The following is a 22,580-nucleotide window of genomic DNA, read 5'->3' on the forward strand; positions in this document are numbered from 1 at the left end:
AGTGTTGGCACCTGTTTAGAATATGGAATGGGCAATGAAATGAAATAAAAATCAAATGCTAGGCTCAGCTTCTGGCAGATTTCACAGCCGCCACTTAATAAAGGCATATTGCTTTGTCAGGAGTGTTTGAACACACAACATTTCATTGCCTTTCCTGACTAATTGGGATTCTACCTGTGTTAGTCTTGACAAGCAAACAACATTTATTCCAGAAGATATTCAAGGCCCACTTGCATCTCAATGAAGTCTTCTTTAAAAAAAAAAAGCTTCATTAATATTCATCTAATGCTTACAGAATGCCAGTATAACAGTTAACCAGGGGAAGCTCAGCTGAGATGCCTGGAGAATTCTTTGCCTGCAAAAGATGAACCAGCAGTCTTGATGGTGCTTAATCAGCAGTTAATATATTTAACTATGGACCTGAGTCACCTAACGCTGTTTACATATAATTCCTGGCAATATTTCTGCCTCTGCACAGTGGATTCAGCCCCCTGTAACCATCAAATTTGGACTCGATATGCATGCTGTGGGAAAAGTAATTTTTATTTCTGCAAATATTTATTTAGACAGTCTGTATACCATTTAACTGGAGCTGTCTCTAACTGATGTTATGAAGAACACAATGAAAATTAAAATGGGTTAAAACGATAACATCAGAACTCAGTTTAAATACATGCAAAATGTTTTTTTTAAGTATTCAGCAGGTACCGGAAGTTCAACAGGTAGGAGGGACTTGTCTTGACCTCCGCTGGAAGGGAGTTCTATAAAACAGGGCCCTCAATACTGAATGCACAGCTCTGATTGGTACAAGCCATTCATCAGAGCCGTGGAAAATCAGTAACAGTGACTCCCCACAAATACCTCAGTCTTCAGGCATCCTGGACCTTGGAAACAGTGGCATAGCGTGGGTTGTCAGTGCCTGGGGCTATGCGAGGGAGTATGCATGCACATTCAACTGCCTAATGGTGTCTGTATCACCCAGAAGATTGCAGCCACAGAGATAAGAAGAGTCGTTCCGTTGTCTGGTGATGTCACTTCCTGTTTTGCATGTAGAAGCTGTTTTCAATGGAGCCCAGGGATAAAAATGTGCAGCTGTATTGAGGCAGCACTGGGGGTTGGAATTTTGCACCCCAACAATTTTTCACCCAGGGCAACTACCCCTGTGCCCCCCCCCACTACGCCACTGCCTTGACCCCAGCCTGTTAGTGTAAGGGAAGCTAGTGCAAGTGCTTGAGCACTGGAGATATACGCTGAAAGTAGCCGTCCCCCATCAACAGACAATGTGAGAAGGAAGAAGGTCTGGCACCAGAGTGAGGCATCTACAGGCAGTTGCTGGGGTCCCAGTGCCTTGGCGGGGCCCAAAGTTACACAAACACTTATATTGAGTCTCCTGTATTAGGCAGTTGAGTCTGGGATCTAATAAGGCACTGTTTTAATTCCCACAAGGACAACGTTGCTCCAGAGCAGGAGCAAGGAACCTTTATTTTTTTAAGTCCATGGGCCACACTGCAAACTTCTGGGAGCCAGTTGCCAGCGATGGTCATGGCGCTGATGTGACATTGGGCTAGTTTTGTACAGTAGGCTAGTTTCTACATACGCGCATTTTGGGACCCAATGGTGCATTCAATTAGTGGCAGCAGTAAGCTCAAATAAGATGTTCCAAAGTTGAAATAATGGGGTTGGGTATCAGAAGCACGTTCATGGAGAGCGTCATCTGTGGCTTTGGACTGACCAGGAAGGAGTGCAGGAGAAGGGCTGGGCCACTCTTGTAATAAATTCATCTAAGAAGAGCACATTAAATTGATCTGGATTTCCATCCCCTCCACCACAGTAAAAGGAAATCAGCACGCAGGTAGCCCATTATGTTTTCCTCTCTCTGTTCAACTGAATTCTTCATCAGCTTACTGCTGCTTCAGCAAGGTTTCCTCTCATGGGCTGTTAAGCAAATGTATGGATGGAGAAGACTAGAACAGCAGACATCAGCACGGTCATCCACGCTCCTTGTAAACCTGAGGAGGAAGAATGCTCTCATATTCAAAGTTTGCAGGTGACAATGATTTCAGAGATTTGTTTCATAGAATTGTAGAACTGTAGAGTTGGAAGGGATCCAAAAGGTCATCCAGTTTAAAGTCACCTTTCCCTCCACGACCTTACGGACCAAATGAGTCTTATATAAAATACAATTTGGGTCTGGTACCAAATTTACTTGTGTTTCATTTGTAAGACACAGGAGGCAAAACATATCTATTGCATTTGAGAAATGTTACAAAATATGTCCAGGTTATTATCATTATGCATGCCTATTCTTACCTGGGATTTTTTGAAGCCAGAACAATGCATCTGATAATAATTTCAAGTTTGCTTTTTTATTTACTTAATGGGAACCCACCCACCCTTCAGGTAACAAAAAAGAGTTTACCTTGTGGTGCAGCAGCCCCAGCAAGATGTTCGAAACCTGTACCAGGTGGCAGAAAAGGGTATTTTATTTTATTTTTTATTAGATTTATATACAGTGGTACCTCAGTTTACAAACACAATTGGTTCCGGAAGTCTGTACTTAATCTGAAGCGTACTTAACCTGAAGCAAACTTTCCCATTGAAAGTAATGGAAAGTGGATTAATCCGTTCCAGACGGTTCACGGAGTACTCAACCTGAAGCGTACCTAACCCGAAGTATGAGTGTAATTGGTTCTGGAAGTCTGTACTTAACCTGACGCGTACTTAACGTGAAGCGAACTTTCCCATTGAAAGTAATGGAAAGTGGATTAATCCATTCCAGATAGGTCCACGGAGTACTTAAACTGAAAATACTCAAACCGAGGCGTACTTAAACTGAGGTATGACTGTACCGCCCTTCATCATAAGATCTAAGATCTAAGATCACAGAATAAAAACAAGTAAATAAGTAAAACAAAACAGTTAATAACTGAACATTTTGTACAAACACCCATTTTATGGAGCCATTTGTTTCTGTCCGTAAGACAGACCCGCATGCCGTTCACTTCCTTTTCTTTGCCTGGTGAAATTATTCCTTTCTGTTATCATCCTTTCCATTGTTCCTGCCACTCTGGGTTATTAACTGGAGCTTTCTGATTTTACCACTAAAAGTATGTAATAGAAAGAAAGCAGTGCAGCAATGCATGCTGCATACTAAAAAATTCTGCTTACTGAAGCCGCAGGAGGGACCTATTTGACAGCAGGGTAAGTGAGGCTCCTGGGCTCATCACTGTGCTGCATTGGGTGGAGTGTTGGACTGTAAACTGGCAGACAGAGATTCTTTTTCTGCTTAGCTGTGAATGGGGATGTTGGAGAATTCCTTGAAAAAAGGAAATTGGAATGGAAATCGCCACAATTCACGTGTTTGCCGAGGTCAGGGACAGAAACCATGCCAGCAAAAAATCAGTGGTATTGGTTCCTCTCTCTCTCTCTCTCTCTCTCTCTCTCTCTCTCTCTCTCTCTCTCTCTCTTTCTTTCTTTCTTTCATTTGGCTGTGAACATTACATAAGTAATTACCTTTAGAAATTGCACATCATTGGGCTCCAGCTCAAGAAGTGTGCATGCACACGAAAGCTCATACCTATGACAAACTTAGTTGGTCTCTAAGGTGCTACTGGAAGGATTTTTTTGATTTTTTTTTTTGACTACGTCAGACCAACACGGCTACCTACCTGAAACTTGCACATCATTTGATAAACCATACAGAACTTTCTTTCAAGGCTGGCGGACCAGAATGTGGGGGTTAGCTGTAGCAGAACAGTTAAGGGAGGAGAGACACCAACATTTGGAAAAGTTCATTTGATGGTACATAGTACCTTCTCGTGAATTGTGTGATCCAGCAACAAGGTCAGATTCTTCCGCCTCCCCTCTAAAAAATCTATATGGTTGGATATTATTCCCATGTATTATTGGCTGGTAGTTTGAAGCTATGGAAGCCAAGACTAAAACAGTCCATGAGCCTTACAAAGCGCTGTTAATTTTTATGGTGAATGTGTAAAATTACCATCAACTTTGTTCCCACTATAATGCTGGAGTTTATGGACAGACACCCAGCTTATGTTCTGTTTTGGTTAGCGTACTATGTTTTTTTTTAATATTTTGTTTGTATATTTTACAAAATTTAAATACATTTATGGGGGAAATGATTACATTATTTTCTGCATTGTTCCACTGAAATCTGTCAATGTTAATGACATAATTATGTTGCAGTCACAGCAGATGTCAAGTTGAGTAATGTATATTGAGATAAGAATCCAGTGTCTCTATTCAGACCAGGTCTCTCCATGGTTTTAAGTTTGGTTGTTGTTGTTTAGTCATTTAGTCGTGTCCGGCTCTTCGTGACCCCATGGACCATAGCACACCATAAGTTTGGTACAAAGTTGCAATTCAGCAACTTCTCTTTCCAGTCTATTTCTGAAATTCTTTTGTAATAAGACAGCTACTTTGAGATCTTGTATAGAATGTCCTGGGTGTTCTCCTACTGATTCCTCTGCCTTGTGATTCCTGATGTCAGATTCATGTCCATTTATCCTTTGGTGTAGGGTTTGGCCTGTTTGTCTCCCATATAGAGAGCTGAAGGGCACTGTTGGCATTTGATGGCATACACAATGTTAGAAGGTGAGCAATTAAATAATCCTGAGATGGTATGTTTGATGTTGTTGGGGCCAGTAATGGTGTTGTCTGGGTGTATGTGACAGCAAAGTTGGCATCTGGGTTTATTGAAGGCTCTGGTACCAGTGTCCATGTTAAGTCTGGTTGTTGTATTATTGTGGGTGAGGAGTTGTTTAAGATTGGGAAAGCATTTTAGATTGCTTTCCTTCTCTTTTAGGGAGGTGTAGACACCAGCCCATAGGTATGTGTAATAAGAGTGCCAGGTATACTCAAGCAAACCCAGTGTTTAAAAAACTGGGGAATCAATGGACGCAGACAGAAAGAAATGCAGGCAGAAAAAAAAGGTCTGGAATGGATTGGCAGCTTCTGCCTGTGGTGTCTGTCTCTGGAAATAGCCCAGGCAGAAGCTACCAATCCACTCCAGACTTTTTCTTCTGCCTGCACCTGAAGCTGGTTCTGTCTCATGGCTCTGTCTCCATCTGAGTTCTGCTCACCACTTTTTGTGCAGCAAGGTGTGTGAAGGTGAGCGACTGCTTCTGTGGCACACAACCAAGGAGAAGGAGGAGGGACTATCCTGCCCTTGGTCATCCAGATCTGCCCTGCCTCTGGTCAGCTTGGTATGGGTCTATTTTTCCGCAGGAAAAATCTTGTGTTTGGTTGTTTTGGTTAGCTTTTTGTCATCCCGCCCCCTTCTTCCTTCATTGAAACAAACAAATACATTTTAAAAGATCCTTGGGTGCACCCACTAATGATAGGTGCTGCACATTCCTATGCATGAACCTAGCTTTCTCCCTGATACGTTTCTTTCTTACGTGCGGGGACTTTGTAAGAAGAAGCAGCCAGTGATCCACCTACAAGCTGAAATCTCCAGCCTAGATACAGGTTCAGCCCTTTTGCCCTTGTTATTGTATTTGAAACACACACACACACACACACACACGTCTTTACCTTGGTGGGCAATGGGACCCACATCCAACAAATGGCCCTCTGCGACAGCAGCAGCCTGGCGACTTTCAATTCCTGTGCAGCGCTACAGGAGAGAAATGTGATTTGGTTTCTCAGGAAGGGATCATCCATTAGTATCAGAGTATATTTGAACCCACTAAGCTACAATTTATGCTGATGAGCATCAGGCTCACCGGTCTGCATGGTCCAGCACTAGGGTCGCAGAGGCGAACTTCGCAGTGGAGATAAACGAGGTTATGATTCCCAACGAACTTGAACACTTGGAGGGAAAACCGCCCTCGAGCCGAGACTCCATTTTCTGGGACTGTTATACTGGTATCCCGTCTGTTTGGGCAGCTGTAAAACCAGCAAGAACTTTATGTAAGACGAGCCCCGCCAGTCCATCTAGAACAGGGGTGGGGAACCTTAGGCTGGGAGGCGGCATGTAGCGCATCAGGCATCTCCTTCTGCCCCTCAGAACTCTCCCTAGCCACACCCCCTCTTCACTTGCCACATCTCCTTATCGGCCCTGCTTCACACTCTCCTTGAGTGTTTTGCCTGGCTGGACTGTGTCCCTGAACTCCAATAATGACTCTTGATAATGCCCAGGTGGAGGTGCATGTATGTATAAACACTAGCTCAATGCACAAAAGTAAAAATTGCATCTGTTGCTCCACCTACTTTTGCCTCTGTCCCACCCAGAAGGCTGCCCGGAAGGGAATGTGTCTAGCATCTGTCTCTAGAATGGCTCGCCAGATGTTTCCAATAACCCCATAACACAGAGACAGCAGAAATTCTGTTAGACGCAGAGGGGGAAATTAGACACAGTGAGCATATCCCGTTGCCTCTTTCCCCAATATCTTCCTAGTCTTGCTTCTTAAAATTAATTTCTGCGTGTTGCTTTTCTTCCATTGAATTTACAAGAGCATTCTGGAGCTTCCCAGGCAGGCACTAACCAGCCACATACAGGTGAAACTCGGAAAATTAGAATATCGTCAAAAAGTGCATTTATTTCAGTAATGCAACTTATTTTTCTTTTCTTTTAATTTTTACAAATGCTTTCTTTTGGAAATTCCACAGTAATAAAACAAATAGTTACAATAATTCAAAAATAAACATTGCTATTACATTTCATTAATTACATTCCATTTCTAATTGACCCGCCTAACGACAAATCATTACAATTACAACAAATAAAGGCTTGAATATCTTGCTTTGTATGTCATGCATCTATCTCATATACAGTGGTACCTCGGTTTACAACCACAATTGGTTCCGGAAGTCTGTACTTAAACTAAAGCGTACTTAACCTGAAGCGAACTTTCCCATTGAAAGTAATGGAAAGTGGATTAATCCGTTCCAGACAGGTCCGTGGAGTACTCAACCCGAAGCGTACTTAACCCGAAGTATGAGTGTAATTGGTTCTGGAAGTCTGTACTTAACCTGAAGCGTACTTAACCTGAAGTGAACTTTCCCATTGAAAGTAATGGAAACTGAATTAATCCATTCCAGATGGGTCTGCGGTGTTTGTAAACAGAGGCGTTCGCAAACGGAGGCGGTTGTAAACCGAGGTATGACTGTATTGGTTTCTTTCACCTTTTAAGTTGCAGTACTGAATTAAATGCACTTTTCGATGATATTCTAATTTTCTGAGTTTCACCTGTATTTTCAGCTAGGTTGCAGCCTGCCCTTGTATCCCTGATCCCAATCCGGATGCTGCTTCCACTCTAGACTTGATTTCACACACCCTGGACCCCAATCCTGAAACCATGAATGGAAAAGGATAGTCCCTTGATCAAATCCACACACACCCCTTACTGTACCTGTTTTGAATGATGAAATATTTCAGAGGGTCAGCGGCGTCTTCTGTGGCCGTTGCAAAGCAATTGTCCATCAGCAAGACGAAGTGGCTCACGTCCCCACTGGTGACCATGACACCAACATAGAGCCAGGACTGAGTTGGCAACACGGCCATTGCTCCCTCATAGGGCGAGGTGTAGTTTTGGTCTCTGTAGAGAGCCATCTTAATTATAAACTGACCTGCTCCTTCAATGCTGATGTTGGTTGAACTGGAAGGTTAAAAATAGGAAGTAAGAGTGTATTCAGGTGGGCGGATTATGAGCATAAGAAGATCCTGTTGGCCATCTAGTCCAGCATCCTGCTCTCACAGTGGCCAGCCAGATGTCTGAGGGAAACCCACAGACAGGGTTGCAGCACCAGAGCTATGCTTCCAGTAGCTAGTATTCAGAAGCATTGCTACCTCCCACTGTGGAGAACCAGAAGAGGTATGAAGAGGATGGAGCAGAGACAGACAAGGAAAATAAGTCTTGGGTTGCTTGGGAAGGACTCATGAGAGGAGGAGATTTAAAGAGCTGTGGAAAAGCAGCAACCTTCAGTCCTCACACAACTGCCTCATTGGGGCAAGACCTACTGGGAAGTGTTGCTGTGCTCACTAGGCCTGAACTGCTCTGTTTCTTTGAATAAAGAGTTAGCTTCATGGACACCTTGTGAGTCTTCAGTGCTCTAAACCACTGAGCCTTTTGGGCTTGCCGTTCAGAAGGTTGGCAGTTCAAATCCACACGACGGGGTGAGCTCCCATTGCTCTGTCCTAGCTCCTGCCAGCCTAGCAGTTCGAAAGCACGCCAGTGCAAGTAGATAAATAGGTACCACTGCGGCAGGAAGGTAAACAGTGTCTCCATGCACTCTGGTTTCTGTTACAGTGTTCCATTGTGCCAGAAGTGGTTTAGTCATGCTGGCTACATGCTGTCTGTGGACAAACTCTGGCTCCCTTGGCCTGAAAGTAAGATGAGCACTGCAACCCCATAGTCTCATTTGACTCGACTTAACCGTCCAGGGATCTTTTACCTTTTTACCTTTTTTTACCCAACTCCTGCCTTGACAGCGATGCCCTTGCAGAACTTAGCAGGGAGGAGGATGGGAACAAAACTACAATTAGTTTGCTCTGTCTGCGATTGCCTTAGGCTCTGCCTGCTCTCTGGGCTCTCTGCATTCTGCTCTGCCAGTCTTGGCGGGCATCAGCCACCACTGAACTAGCTTACAGTACAAAGGTAAATTTTACATTTATTGCTCTGTCCAAGTTTGCCACTGGCCCTTGCCTGCCACTGGCATGTGGCCCCTGGAAGGTCGTCCAGAAGTGAATGTGGACCTCGAGCTAAAGAAGGTTTAACACTCTCTGCTTTGCAGGATCTGCTCCCTCACATTACTCCCCAGAGGTTGGAACCCTAAATAGAAATGAAAGTATCATCAGGCAAGATGAACAGCTTTCATCTTAATAAATAATGCTGTACCTGACAATGGGCTGGATGGCTGTTCTAAGGCTGGTTTCCATATCCAACGGGTAGGAGCACTGGAAATTAATTTTGATTTCGTTCTCTCTAATGACAGTCCCATCAGCCAGATAGAGTGTGTTGCTATATGTGGCATGGGTTTCATTTTTCTGTAAGGGGGAATAAAAGGAATTAAAGCAGCCCGCCTCTGGACTTCAGCACAGTTACTTGTATCCCTGGCTAATTATTTCCAAGTGCACATTTCTAATGTGAAAGAGAGAGGGAAGCTGCTTTCGAGGAAATGGAAATGGCTCTCCTAGCCCCCCTTACCCCCCAGTTTCTTAAATGCTCCCTCTTTGACTACCGTGGCTGCTTTGGCAACATTGCTTTTAACAGTATCTCCCTCCTGACCACAAGACAGGACGCAGACACAGGACTCAGGAAAGTATAGGGGTTAAGAAGAGCAGGGCAAGGAGTTCAGAACTGGATGGAAGCAACCAAGATGTCCCAACAAGTTGCTATGCATGCCAAGCTTCTAAAGACAAGACATGCCATGCTCCTTCACGAGACTTGCTTGCCTTGTGTGGGAATGTCAGGATTGAATATGGGTAGGTTTTTCTGCTCCCATCTGCTAAGGTGCCTGGTTCTAGGAGACAAGGCTGTACCCTCCGGCTTGAGCTCCTGTTCAGTCACTGCTGACTATTCTACCTCCCCTTGTGCTCAGAGTCCCCCCCCCCAACTTCCACTGAGGCTCCACAAACAGGTCAAGGGGAGGGGGAGAGCAGAGTCCCTGGCTGAAGTCAAGGTGTAAAAGGTGAGCCCGCTTCCTCTGACCCACTTTCCCCACCATTCAGTCTGGCCCATTTCTTCTTCCTTCTGCAACAGAGCCTGCCAATCTACAGCTGATCCCAACAGCGCTGTGGGGGTCACGACCTATAGCCAATCAGGAATCCTGTAGCCCAGGCACCCCCAAACTGTGGCCCTCCAGATGTTTTGGCCTACAACTCCCATGATCCCTAGCTAACAGGACCAGTGGTCAGAGATGATGGGAATTGTAGTCCAAAACATCTGGAGGGCCGAAGTTTGGGGATGCCTGCTGTAGCCGGAATGGTGATGCCATGCTATTGTTACAATGCGAATGATTATGTGAAAAAGCCATTGCAGAGTGAGGTCAATGCTCCAACTTGCCTTCACTCTAAATTGACTTCATGGTGAGACAATGTAGCCCAGGCATGTCAAACCTGCAGCCCTCCAGATGTTTTGGCCTACAACTCCCATGATCCCTAGCTAGCAGGACCAGTAGTTGGGGAAGATGGGAATTGTAGTCCAAAACATCTGGAGGGCTGCAGGTTTGACATGCCTGATGTAGCCAATCATCTCCTGCCTTAAGTATTTGCAAATATGAAAACCATCTCCAGGAAAGGATGCAGAAAATCCTTCTTGGTGAGGCTTTCCCACTGAATAGAGAACCTACCGTCAATAGCGTTCCACACTGGCCAGCTTGGGTGGGTGTCACCACAGAGACCACTGTTCTATTCCCCTGCTCTACGAAACCATCACATTTGTTGTCTCTGAGATGCATGGTTAAATTCTGGAAGCTATTGAGGGGGCACTTCGGCATGGAGACCTTGATTTCATTTGCACCACACTCCAGTTGTGGCTCCAAGTTAGAAGCATCTGGAAAACAAGAATAAATAGCAGTTGTAGTGTCAGCGGCTATTAATATTTACTAAGTACATTCTTTTACTGCTAGATTATTTTCCCCATTTCAAAAGCTCAAAGCAGTTTATATATTGAACCAACAATCTGTTGTAATTATTATTTTGCATTCCTAGCTGCAGGAGTGTCTGTGTGTGGAATAAGTAGCAGAGCAAATGCAGAGGTTTTTTTGTTTTTGTTTTTTTACAGTAAACTGTAAGTGTTGTAATTCTGCGTGGCTCAGAGTTCATTCTGGCTAGCGGTGCAATCCTCTCGCAGTGTCTCCTTTGAAAACAGCGGTGCTTTGATTGACATCAAGTAATCTTGGGAGTTTGGTGAAGCAGAGTTGCATAAAGAAATAGTCTGATAAGACTGACTGTCAAAAGACTCAAGCAACGAACAGTTTATTACTCCTGGGAAACAAAGCCGTTCTGAGCACAAGCTACCCTGGGGGTCATGAGGTTAACAAAATGAAGGGAGGTCTAATACGAACTGGAGATTGAGGAGGAAAGAAGAAAAGCCTAAGAAAATAAACAGTCTACAGGTAGTTATTTAAGAAGGACTCCGTGAGGGAAGAAAAGGTTGCCTATCACCCCCTACTTGTTCAGGTAGCTCATTACAAGTTGCTTTAAAGGTAAAGGGTAAAGGGACCCCTGACCATTAGGTCCAGTCGTGACCGACTCTGGGGTTGCGCGCTCATCTCGCATTATTGGCCGAGGGAGCCGGCGTTTAGCTTCCAGGTCATGTGGCCAGCATGACAAAGCCGCTTCTGGCAAACCAGAGCAGCACATGGAAACGCCATTTACCTTCCCGCTGTAGCGGTCTCTATTTATCTACTTGCATTTTGACGTGCTTTCGAACTGCTAGGTTGGCAGGAGCTGGGACCAAGCAACGGGAGCTCACCCCGTCACAGGGATTCGAATCGCCGACCTTCTGATCAGCAAGCCCTAGGCTCAGTGGTTTAACAAGTTGCTTTACTCCCAACAATATTATGAAATTTCTGCCTCTGGAGATTAATCTGCGATGGCTCGTTTGCACGTGCCATTTGAATGTTCAATTAAAACAGGGATGGGAAACCTACAGCCTCCCAGATGCTATTAGGTTGACTTCAACTCCCATCATCTCCAGGCAGCATGGCCAATAGTCAGGGAAGATGGGAACTGTAGTCTAACAACATTGGGATATAGATTCAGGTAGGTAGCCATGTTGGCCTGACACAGTTGGTGTGTGTGTGTGTGTGTGTGTGTGTGTGTGTGTGTGTGTGTGTGTCCAGTAGCACCTTAGAGACCAACTAAGTTTGTTCTGCGTACAAGCTTTCGTGTGCAAGCACACTTCTTCAGATACACTGAAACAGAAGTCACCAGACCCTTATATATAGTGGGAGGGTGGGGTGGGTTTTGTTCTCTTTCAAGTCTGTCACAAGACAGAGAAGCCAGTAAGAGAAAACTTCAGTCTCCCAGGACATTCAATACAGGATCTCAAAGCAGCTGTCTTATTACAAAAGAATTTCAGAAATAGACTTGAAAGAGAAGTTGCTGAATTACAACTTATTACCAAACTGAAAACTATGGAAAGACCTGGTCTTAATAGAAATAATGGATTCTTGTCTCATTACACATGCTAAAGCTATTTTGGTCATCTGCATACTATCCCTTGCTTTTTCCTGTAGGACTAATTGCAGTCGTTAACAGTTGAACAGGTTTACCATACCCATTGAGTCAATCACCCATCTCCTACTACCCTCCTGAGAAATACCTCTCCCTGCCCTCTCACTATATATAAGGGTCTGGTGACTTCTGTTTCAGTGTATCTGAAGAAGTGTGCATGCACACGAAAGCTTATACCCAGAACAAACTTAATTGGTCTCTAAGGTGCGGATTACCTCCCCTATTGTCCCTAGCTATTGGCCATGCTGGCTAGGGATGAGGGACATTCCACAACTTCTTTTTTTTTTTTAGTCCACAACATCTAGATGGCATCAGAGATGCTTGCCTGGTGCCTTCTTTGCATACCTTTAGGTGCCAGGCAAAAAAGTTTCTTTATAACCAGGCCTTTGGCTGAACATGCTATGGCCTTTTAAATGGGGGGGGGGAGTTATTGATTTCTTTTTTGTTTTATTATACATTTTGTATCTTTATGTTGTGAACCACCCTGTGATCTTCGGCATACCTGCCAAGTTGCTGTCGGAGAAATAAGGGACCAGGCGGAAGTAGCAGACCGGAAGTAGCGCTGCCGCCATTTTGGAACTGGGTGGAGCATGCTCAGAAGTGACTTTTGATGCTGCTTTGCCCAGTTCCAAAATGGCCACCATGCCAGAAGTCGCACTGCAGCCATTTTGGAACTGGGCAGAGCAGCATCAAAAGTCGCTTCTGAGCATGCTCCGCCCAGTTCCAAAATGGCCGTCGCACCAGAATAAACCGGGGGGAAACAAAAAAAAATCCGTTTTTTCAGCTAGGAACAGCTGGAAAAATGGGGATTTCCCGGGGAATACGGAAGACTTGGCAGCTATGGATCTTCAGGTGAAGAGCAATATACAAATTGAATAAATTCTAAGAATAATAGATAACCTTTGGTACCCCTGATCTGTATAAATGAGCCCTTGCATGCCAGTGGGCGATGTCACAACTGTCCTAGAGTAGTATCAATCATTCCTCCTTTCTTTCTCCAATGCTCTGTCATCTTGGTGAGAGGTCAGCAAGGTTTACCTCACCTGGGCAGGTTCACTCCAGCGGAGATCCCTTCGTGGGCTGGAGTGCACGCACGCGATTTTCTGCGTCTGTGCATACGTGATTTCTGGCGCTGCGGAAGCGAGTCCCTGCACCGCGCTGTGCCAGTGCTGAGCGGGTGACTCGGTTTGGGGGTGGCTCATGGGCCGGTTAAACAATCCCCATGGGCCGCTTGTGGCCCATGGGCCTTAGGTTGCCTACCCCTGGTCTTGGTCCTTCCCAGCCATGGCACCCTCAATGCACCCACCAGTACTGCAGGAGCAGCCCCATTTTCCATTGATCAGCATGCACTCTTCATCTGCATTGCATCCAGGGCACGGGGTCCCTACGTACGCTGGATCTGGAAGATTGCATTGATGAAACACAAAGTGGATCGTGATTCATGGGCAATGTGCAAATGCAATAAATTAAAAAATTAAAAAATAGATTGCTCTGTTCTCAGTGCAAAACTTTTCTCCAAAACAATGCCAAGCAACATACCTGTGCAATAACCCAAGGAACAAACTGGTGTCCCTTGAAACCGGTAGACGTAATAACCACCTATGCAAGCTTTAATCTGTACAGGGATAGACCAGTGACAGCAGTTACCACTCCAGTCGGCGCAGGCGGTACGGGTTACTATTTCATCATTACGGGTGGGGTGCAATCCATTTAGCCACATGGGTGCAGCAGTGTTACACCTATTGATTGGCACGCAAGATTCTGGCATGCGCTCTCCTCCACTGCCTACAAATCGATACCACCCTTTTTTATCACTGTCACAGTTACCTCCAACCCCATAGGAGGTGCTTCGCCAGGGCTGATCCAGAACCGTGTGACTCGAACACGGATCGGAGCAGGAATGGGATCCGTTGATCCGCACACATTCTTCAGCAAAGCCAGCAGGTTCGCAATGGAAGCCATCTCCATCGTAACCCTCAGGGCAGGAGCAGGAATAGTTGCCGTGGCCGTTAATACAGGTTGCTAAGGTATGGCAATGATTTAGACCGTGGCTGGAACACTCATCCACGTCGGAGCAAGTGGCCCCGTCTCCAGTGAACCCATCTTGACAGATACATTGGCGGAGGTCTCCATTCTCCTCGCAGGTGGCATTTGGGTGGCAGTCTGAACACCGTACTGCAGCTAGTGAAGTAGAATAAAAACAGGGAAATGGGTTTAGCTTAGGCGCTGTGGGTTAAACCACACTGAGCCTAGGGCTTGCCGATCAGAAGGTCTGCGGTTCGAATCCCCACGACAGGGTGAGCTCCCGTTGCTCAGTCCCTGCTCCTGGCAACGTACGGTAGCAGTTCGAAAGCACGTTGTGAGGGACAGGGGATATCGCGAAGTCCCTCCCCTCCTGAGTTCAAGCCCATCCCCGAGCGCAGGGGAAAGCAGGGAGAGTTCCGATTCCAGTGGGGAAGCAGGAAGTCGTGTCCGAGGCTCAGACAAGGTAGCGGAGCCAGGGTCCCAGGGGGGACAGGAAGGGGCAAGCAAGGGGGGGCAGACCCATCCCCCCAACTCCGGAATTGCGCAGAAAGCGGAGAGGGAAGAGGATGGGTCTCCCCAAGTTGTTATGTTGGAGAAAAACGCGCCAAACGACATTCGGAGGTTCTGATTCAAGCTGAGATGATGTGTTCTTGTAAATAGCATTGCCTTCAGCACTGTAAATACGCAGCACCAATAAAAGATAAAATGCAGAGCTGTGTAGAGTCGTTACTCTGAAGTAGCCCGCTCCGGCCACTGTGACACACGTCAAAGTGCAAGTAAATAAATAGGTACCGCTCCGGCGGGAAGGTATACGGCGATTCCGTGTGCTGCTCTGGTTCGCCAGAAGCGGCTTTGTCATGCTGGCCACATGACCTGGAAGCTGTACGCCGGCTCCCTCGGCCAATAACGCAAGATGAGCGCCGCAACCCCAGAGTCGGTCACGACTGGACCTAATGGTCAGGGGTCCCTTTACCTTTTTAGAGCACATGCTTTCTGTGCAGAAGGTGCCAGGTTTGATTGCCAGGTTCAATCACAACAGCAAAAAGTATCTCGTTAAAACAGGACATTTGTCTCCTTACCGTTCACCAGCCTCGTCGTCTGTGCCAAGGTGGAACATCTGAGGCTGACTAAGAACAAGAGCAGATTAAATGGATGTTTCATACTTCGCCGTAAAAGGGAAAGCGACGATACCCAAGAACACAGGGCGACAGATAGCCAGGCTGAAAAGAAGACATATATATATATATATTATTCCCTAGAAATTGTGTTTTCTCATTTTCAGAACCTATTAAGAAGAGAAAAATCTTGCATTACTAATAAGGGTTCATCTGGGCCAGAGTCAAATATCAAGGACTGCTCCCTGCTGGTTCGTGTAGTCCCCAAAAATCAATACAAAAGAGACCCTTGTTCTGAACCTCTGGGTCTGTGAACAACTTTATTTAATAAGGGGGGAAATATATAGTAAATAAAAAAACTTATGGACTCAGCTTTAAAGCACCCAGGAGTCACCGTATTTCAGTTGAGCTCCAATTGAAAACTAAAACTTTAGTTTTAAAGAACGAAATTTTAACCAACCACTCCCCAAACTCTTATAAGCAGTTTGCAGCGTTGCAACACGTGGCCAATACAGTAACCACCTTTGCTGATGTGTGTATGACGTTTTCACATTGTTGTGTCTCTGCACATTCATTAGAACTGAAATAAATTTTGGGACATGTTGAGTTTCTTTTTGTTATCTTTTGTCAATTTTGTATTGAAATTCCACATAATGACATTAAGATTTTGACCTTGGCTTTGAACTCAAACTTTGAAATTTGGTGAAACTGGGTTGTCCTGCTGGACAGCCTTATACCTGCTTACCAGGGAGCCAGCCCCTTCAGACTCAATGGGACTTATTTCTATGAAGACAGCACAGTATAAGACTACACTGTTAATCTCAGCAGAAGCTTCTTTTGCAATTATAATTGTTCGTTTCTTTCAACATTTGTAAAAAATAATAAAGCAGGCTAGGATCACGTTTCCGAGGTACATTTTCATTTTCTAGATAGAATCAAAGCTCTTTGCAACATTCGAAATAAGTGATAAAGCATGCTAGTAATTCATTAGACATGTTAGGAAGTTCTTTGATTGTTCAAGTTTAAAGTACAACCCCTTGCCAAGTATCAAATCATGTCTTAATTCAACTACTATTGCATGCCAGCTATCGGTTCCAATAAATGTTCAGTATCATGGCAAGCCAATTTCAAATATAGTCAAACTGGTACCATTGCATGTCAGTTATCAAGTAACATGAAATGCACAATATCATTGCATGGCCATTATCAAACACTGTTGGATCCTAATGTATGTCAAGCTATCAAATGCTCTCCAGCATTTTATTGCTCCAACCTCTAGAGTAATTTCCACTAAACATGCTTCAGCTGCAAACTCAGAATAGCCAACAAATATTTGTTATCAACATTTGCACAAGAGGATGTTAAGCTTTTTTGAAAGGCAATCCTTTTTAATTAAATGTCATGCTCTTGTGGGAACAAGAAGAACCAATGGAAGGATCACTCCATGCTGTCCTGGTCATGGCTCATAATATACTATCCCACTATTGCACTGGCCCTCCCTTGCAGTAGGCTTTAAACCCTGAACAGGATGACATAATCCTTGTGCTCCCATGGCTTCTACAGTGGACTTTTTGTTTCTCCCTCTCTCGTAACACTAAAACCTGGGGACATCCAATGATGCTGAACATTGGAAGATTTAGAACAAGCAAAATAAAGTACTTCTTCACAGTGCACAGTTAAACTATGGAATCCCCCCCCTCCCAAGATGTAGTGATGGCTTCCAGTTTGTTTCCAGACCCAATTCAAGGTGCCCATGTTAGCATTTAAAGCCCTCAACGACTTAGGCCCCAGATATAGGATAGACCACCTCCCTCCTTACAGACCCTATCGGGTATTAAGATAACCAGAGGTGTCCCTGTGGGTGGATCTTTCGCTCTTGGAAGTTTGGGGGTGGTGACTCAAGAGAGAGCATTATCTGTGGCACTGCTAAGTTGTGGAACTCCTTCTCCACACCTTCACGAATTCATAGAATTGGAAGGGCCACTGGGGATCATCTAGTTCAACCCTCTGCAATGCAGAACTCTGCAGCTGTCCCATACGGGGACCGAACTTGCAACCTTGGCATTAGCCATAGCTGCCAAGTCTCCCGTTTCCCCCCCGGAAATCCCCGTTTTTCCAGCTGTTCCTAGCTGAAAAAACAGATTTTTTTGTTTTTCCCCGGTTTATTCTGGCGTGGCGGCCATTTTGAAACTGGGCGGAGCATGCTCAGAAGTGACTTTTGATGCTGCTCTGCCCAGTTCCAAAAAGGCTGCAGTGCAACTTCTGGCGCGGCGGCCAATTTGGAACTGGGCAAAGCAGCATCAAAAGTCACTTCTGAGCATGCTCCGCCCAGTTCCAAAATGGCGGCAGCGCTACTTCCGGTCTGCTATTTCTGGCCCGGTCCCTTATTTCTCTGACAGCAACTTGGCAGGTATGGCATTAGCACCATGCTCTAACCAGCTTTCAAATGCTAAAGACCTATCTATTTTACCCTGGCCTTTGACACTTGAATTGTGTGTTTTCAGGACCCACCCTATACCTAAGATTGCAATTTGTTTTAATTGTTTTTAATTTCTAGATTTTAAATGGTCGCATCTGGCACAGGGAACTGATGTGAAGGGCGGGTGGTGATAGTCATGATAGCTAATGTTCTCGCTCTGCTGCCGGAGGCAGTCTGCCTCTGAAAACCAGTGGTTGGAAATCCCAAAAGTGGGAATCCCAAGCGTACAATTACAGGGATAATCCTAGCATCCCAGAGAGGGTGACCGAAGGATCCTTAGGAATTGCAGGGTTCTGTTTCTGCCATTGGAGATTTGTGAGCAGAAAAGTTCTGCCATCAGAAGCCTCCTCATTGTGACAGCTCTGCGGCCCTCACTTTGCCATTGATGCCCTAATGGTAGCAGGGTTCGAAAGTGGATGTCATACCCTCCAACGTTTCTCCGATGAAAAGAGGGATGTCCCATTCCATAATGATAATTTTACTAATTATACCCCACACATCTTACTGGGTTGCCACTCTGGGCAGCTTCCGACATATATAAAAACACAATAAAACATTAAACTTTTTTTTTTAAAAAAAAACCCCGTTCCCTATACAGGATTGCCTTCAGACGGCTCGGGGGTTGGATAACTCTATACCCTCCAACATTTCTCCAGTGAAAATAGGGACATCCTAAGAAAAATTGGGACATTCTGGGATCAAATCAGAAACTGGGATGGCTTCTCTACATGATGGATGTCCCTGGAAAATAGGGACACTTCGAGGGTCTGGTGCCAGGGTACATCAGCACAGATCACAGAAGGTGTTGAATCTTCAGGATCATAGTCTTCTGATTTCCCTGGGAAAAACACTCACACACAAAGCCCGACAAGGGAGAAAAAATTGCTCCAGCCCTGGAAGTATTTTATTCTTCTATTGAAATAAAAGTTCCAATAACAGGATGGGGGAAAGGGCGAAAAGTTGCCCAACCAGGATCTCCACCCCATGAGACCATTGTCTACAATACTGAGGTGTCTGGTTTCCAGGGTCCAAACAGGGGCATCTCCTGGGTCTAACTGAAGCTCCAGGGATTGAACCTGCATGAAAAGCAGATGCTCTACCACTGAACTACAACCCTTCTGCCCTCACCAATGAAGGTTTTTAAGAAGTGGACTATCCCTTCCCCCAGACCTCCACAAGTTCACTCAAGTATTTACCTTAAGGACATTCAGCTAGGTGTTCTTTCGTTCTGGCTCTTCTTAACCCACCCCTATTCCAAAAAAGTTGGTTATGTGTCTGCTTCTCCCTTAAAATATGACTGCCAATAACACCCGCCAATCACATAAATTAAGTTCAGCTGCTGCCCTGTAGAAACTCCACCGTTGTCAAATTCTAGTAATAGTCCATATCGAATCAACTTATACTTACCAATTGATGCCAAAGATCAGAAAACCTTGGGAGCTAGATTTTATTTCCCCCTTATATAGCCTTTGGAAAAGGAAATGTTTCTAAGGCTGTTTAATCAGCTTTATTTGTATAGCTATATAACAAAAACTAACCTTTGGGGTATGTGGACACATTTCCTTTTTCCTGGTTCTCAGGTTTCTCTAAGTTGCCAAAACCATAAATATCAACTGGTGTGTGAAAAGAGGAGGGGGGTTCTTTACGGCAACATGTCGCTGTGCAGAATAATCGAATTCAGGGTTGCAGCCAGCCAGCCAGCCAGTCAATTCTGCTCTTTTTTAGGAAGCTCCATTCCAGTCACCTCCTGGCCAGTCACCATTCCACAGGGGATGGCCTGCCCATAAAGTCGTGTGAGGCAGTTACCTGAGGTGGCAGAGGCTCAAGGGGCAGTTGCCCGCAGGCACACCTCACCCCCTGCCGCCATCACCAGCAGTGCCGGCTTCCAGTGAGACCTCGCAAAATCTCACTGAAATCTCATCGTCATCTCATGAGATCTCACAAAGGACACAATAACTTTCCAGAAGCTAGTTACAGGTAGGTAGCCATGTTGGTCTGAGTCAAAGCAAAATAAAAAAAATTCCTTCAGTAGCACCTTAAAGACCAACTAAGTTTATATTTTGGTATGAGCTTTCGTGTGCGTGCACACTTCTTCAGATACACTAGAAACAGAAGTGTCAAACCCTATATATATACAGAGGGTGGTGGGGGTGGGTGGGAATGGGTGGTGGGCTGATGGGTGTGGTAAACCTCTCAAGCTCTGGGAGGAAGACCTTTCATTGCCTACAGACAGCCACCCAATCTTAAACAACTCCTCACCCACAATAATACAACCACCAGACTTAACATGGACACTGGTACCAGAGCCTGCAATAAACCCAGATGCCAACTTTGCTGCCACATACACCCGGACAACATCATTACTGGCCCCAACAACATCCAACATACCATCTCAGGACTATTTAATTGCTCATCTTCTAACATTGTGTATGCCATCAAATGCCAACGGTGCCCTTCAGCTCTCTATATTGGACAAACAGGCCAAACCCTACGCCAAAGGATAAATGGACATAAATCTGACATCAGGAACCATAAGACTGAAAAACCAGTAGGAGAACACTTCAATCTCCCAGGACATTCTATACAAGATCTCAAAGCAGCTGTTTTATTACAGAGAAATTTCAGGAACAGACTGGAAAGAGAAGTTGCTGAATTGGAAATCATTACCAAGCTTAAAACCATGGAAGCACCTGGGATGAATAGAGACATCGGATTCTTATCTCATCATGCATGATCAAGCTTTCTTTAGCACCTCAGCCCAGGACTAATTGCAGCCATCAGCAGCCATTAACAGCCATCTCCAGGTTTACCACTCCCATCAGCCCACCACCCATTCCCACCCACCCCCACCACCCTCTGTATATATATAGGGTCTGACACTTCTGTTTCTAGTGTATCTGAAGAAGTGTGCATGCACACGAAAGCTCATACCAAAATATAAACTTAGTTGGTCTTTAAGGTGCTACTGAAGGAATTTTTTCCAGAAGCTGCAATGGCTCCTCACCACTCTGTGGCAGATGTGCCAACTCTAGGGGACAGAGGTGTCTTTGGCCCCCTCAATACAGTCATACCTCGGTTTAAGTACGCTTCGGTTTGAGTACTTTCAGTTTAAGTACTCCGCGGACCCATCTGGAATGGATTAATCCACTTTACATTGCTTTCAATGGGAAAGTTCGCTTCAGGTTAAGTACGCTTCAGGTTAAGTACGGACTTCCAGAACCAATTACAGTCATACCTCGGGTTAAGTACGCTTCAGGTTGAGTACTCCGCGGACCCGTCTGGAACGGATTAATCCACTTTCCATTACTTTCAATGGGAAAGTTTGCTTCAGGTTAAGTACGCTTCAGTTTAAGTACTCCGCGGACCTGTCTGGAACGGATTAATCCACTTTCCATTACTTTCAATGGGAAAGTTCGCTTCAGGTTAAGTACACTTCAGATTAAGTACAGACTTCCGGAACCAATTGTGTACTTAAACTGAGATACCACTGTATTCATTTGAAGGCAGCCCAGCCTCCTCAGTGTTGAGGGGGCCTGGCACGACGTTACGGAAGGCCTGCATGCCATTGGGAGATGCTGTGGGGACCTGCACAGCCTGGCACGATGTTGCACCGGCCTGCACTGCGTTGGGAGATGTGTGTGCATGGTGTCTGAGCCCCAAGAAGAAGCCCTGAAAAGACCAGAGGTGCAACAGGGCTTTGTTTAAGGCTGCTCAGCCTCCCCGCCTAACAGCTGAAGCAGCAGCAGCAGCCATGTTCCTACGTATTCTCCGGCCTCCTGCCAGCCCCAGAGCTTCAATTCCAGTTCTGGATATTTAGGGTACAGTATTTTTTATATTTTGGAGAGTAGTGTTTTGGAGGGAGAGTGGCTGAGAGGAAATTTAGTGGGTGTTTAGAAGGTGTTCCCCATTTATGCAATTTTCACTTATGCATCTGCTGCACTGGAACGTAACTCCTGGGTAAGTGGGGAGTTGCCTGTATATATCTAATAAATAGAAATAAAAAATAAATAAAAGCAGCACAGACTGGAATTAGCATGATTTGCCCATCTTTAACCTTGGAAGGACACAGGCTTTTCACATTTTCTGATGCCAATTGGAATGGGTGATCTGCCTTGCAATTTTGCCCTGTTGTTTGACATTTCCATATGATTATTTTACAATAAATAATAAAGGTCACAGACACCGTTTGAAGAGGAGAGCAAAAAGAAGCACCAAGCTCATTTTTCAAAAAATGAAATAAATATAAACTAAATGTTTGGCATTTCACATATCATATGATTTTCCTTTCTCTGCCACCCAAGAACACAACTCAATATTTTGCCCAAACAACCTTCAGAACAGAAGCCAGTGGGATTCAGCAATGCCAGCTTGCAAACAATGATGCAATATTTTAAAAAAGAATAGGGAGTGGAATAGTTAGCTTGCTTCTCTTTTGCATGGACCATGCCTGGACCTTGGCTAACTCATTGAAGTAAATATTGGCAATCTCAAAGCTGCCTTGTGATACTGAAGAGCTTTCAAAGAACTGATTGATTCAGTAGCCTCAATAAAAGAGAAAGAAAGGCCTGACTGTACATTAAGAAGTGTCAAGTAATTGGAATTTAGCCACTCAAGATCTTACATCACTTCGCCTGGAGACTGTTTGCTTCTTTCAAGGACTACTTCTCATCAGCAAATGTGACTCCATTAAGGTGAGTGGATTTATGCTAACAAAGCACTGCCAACCTCTGTTGCCCTCAACCAGCCCTTACCTGCC

The 22,580-nt window shown here is 45.0% G+C and overlaps 1 protein-coding gene across 1 annotated transcript; it reads right to left on the reverse strand.

Moving 5' to 3' along the window:
* Window positions 1–526: 526 nt before the first annotated feature.
* On the reverse strand, window positions 527–15,535 carry UMOD (uromodulin). The gene is made up of 10 exons (XM_035132109.3): window positions 15,310–15,535; window positions 13,745–14,386; window positions 13,512–13,604; window positions 10,315–10,517; window positions 8,862–9,010; window positions 7,377–7,622; window positions 5,748–5,910; window positions 5,557–5,638; window positions 2,420–2,455; window positions 527–2,009 (listed from the first exon to the last, which is right to left on the reverse strand). Exons 1-10 carry the CDS (start codon window positions 15,389–15,391, stop codon window positions 1,939–1,941), a joined length of 1,767 nt encoding a protein of 588 aa, XP_034988000.3. The 5' UTR covers window positions 15,392–15,535; the 3' UTR covers window positions 527–1,938.
* Between the last annotated feature and the right edge of the window lie 7,045 nt (window positions 15,536–22,580).

Source organism: Zootoca vivipara, chromosome 13 (assembly GCF_965207765.1).
Source record: "Zootoca vivipara chromosome 13, rZooViv2.hap1.1, whole genome shotgun sequence".
In the NCBI taxonomy this organism is placed as follows: domain Eukaryota; kingdom Metazoa; phylum Chordata; class Lepidosauria; order Squamata; family Lacertidae; genus Zootoca; species Zootoca vivipara.

Coding starts and splice junctions, on each gene's coding strand:
- UMOD (XM_035132109.3), bottom strand. CDS start 15,391: ATGAAACATCCATTTAATCTGCTCTTGTTCTTAGTCAGCCTCAGATGT. Junction 13,605..13,744: donor TTCCTTGGGTTATTGCACAG/GTATGTTGCTTG, acceptor GCAATCTTCCAG/ATCCAGCGTACGTAGGGACC. Junction 2,456..5,556: donor GGGTCCCATTGCCCACCAAG/GTAAAGACGTGT, acceptor CACCTGGTACAG/GTTTCGAACATCTTGCTGGG.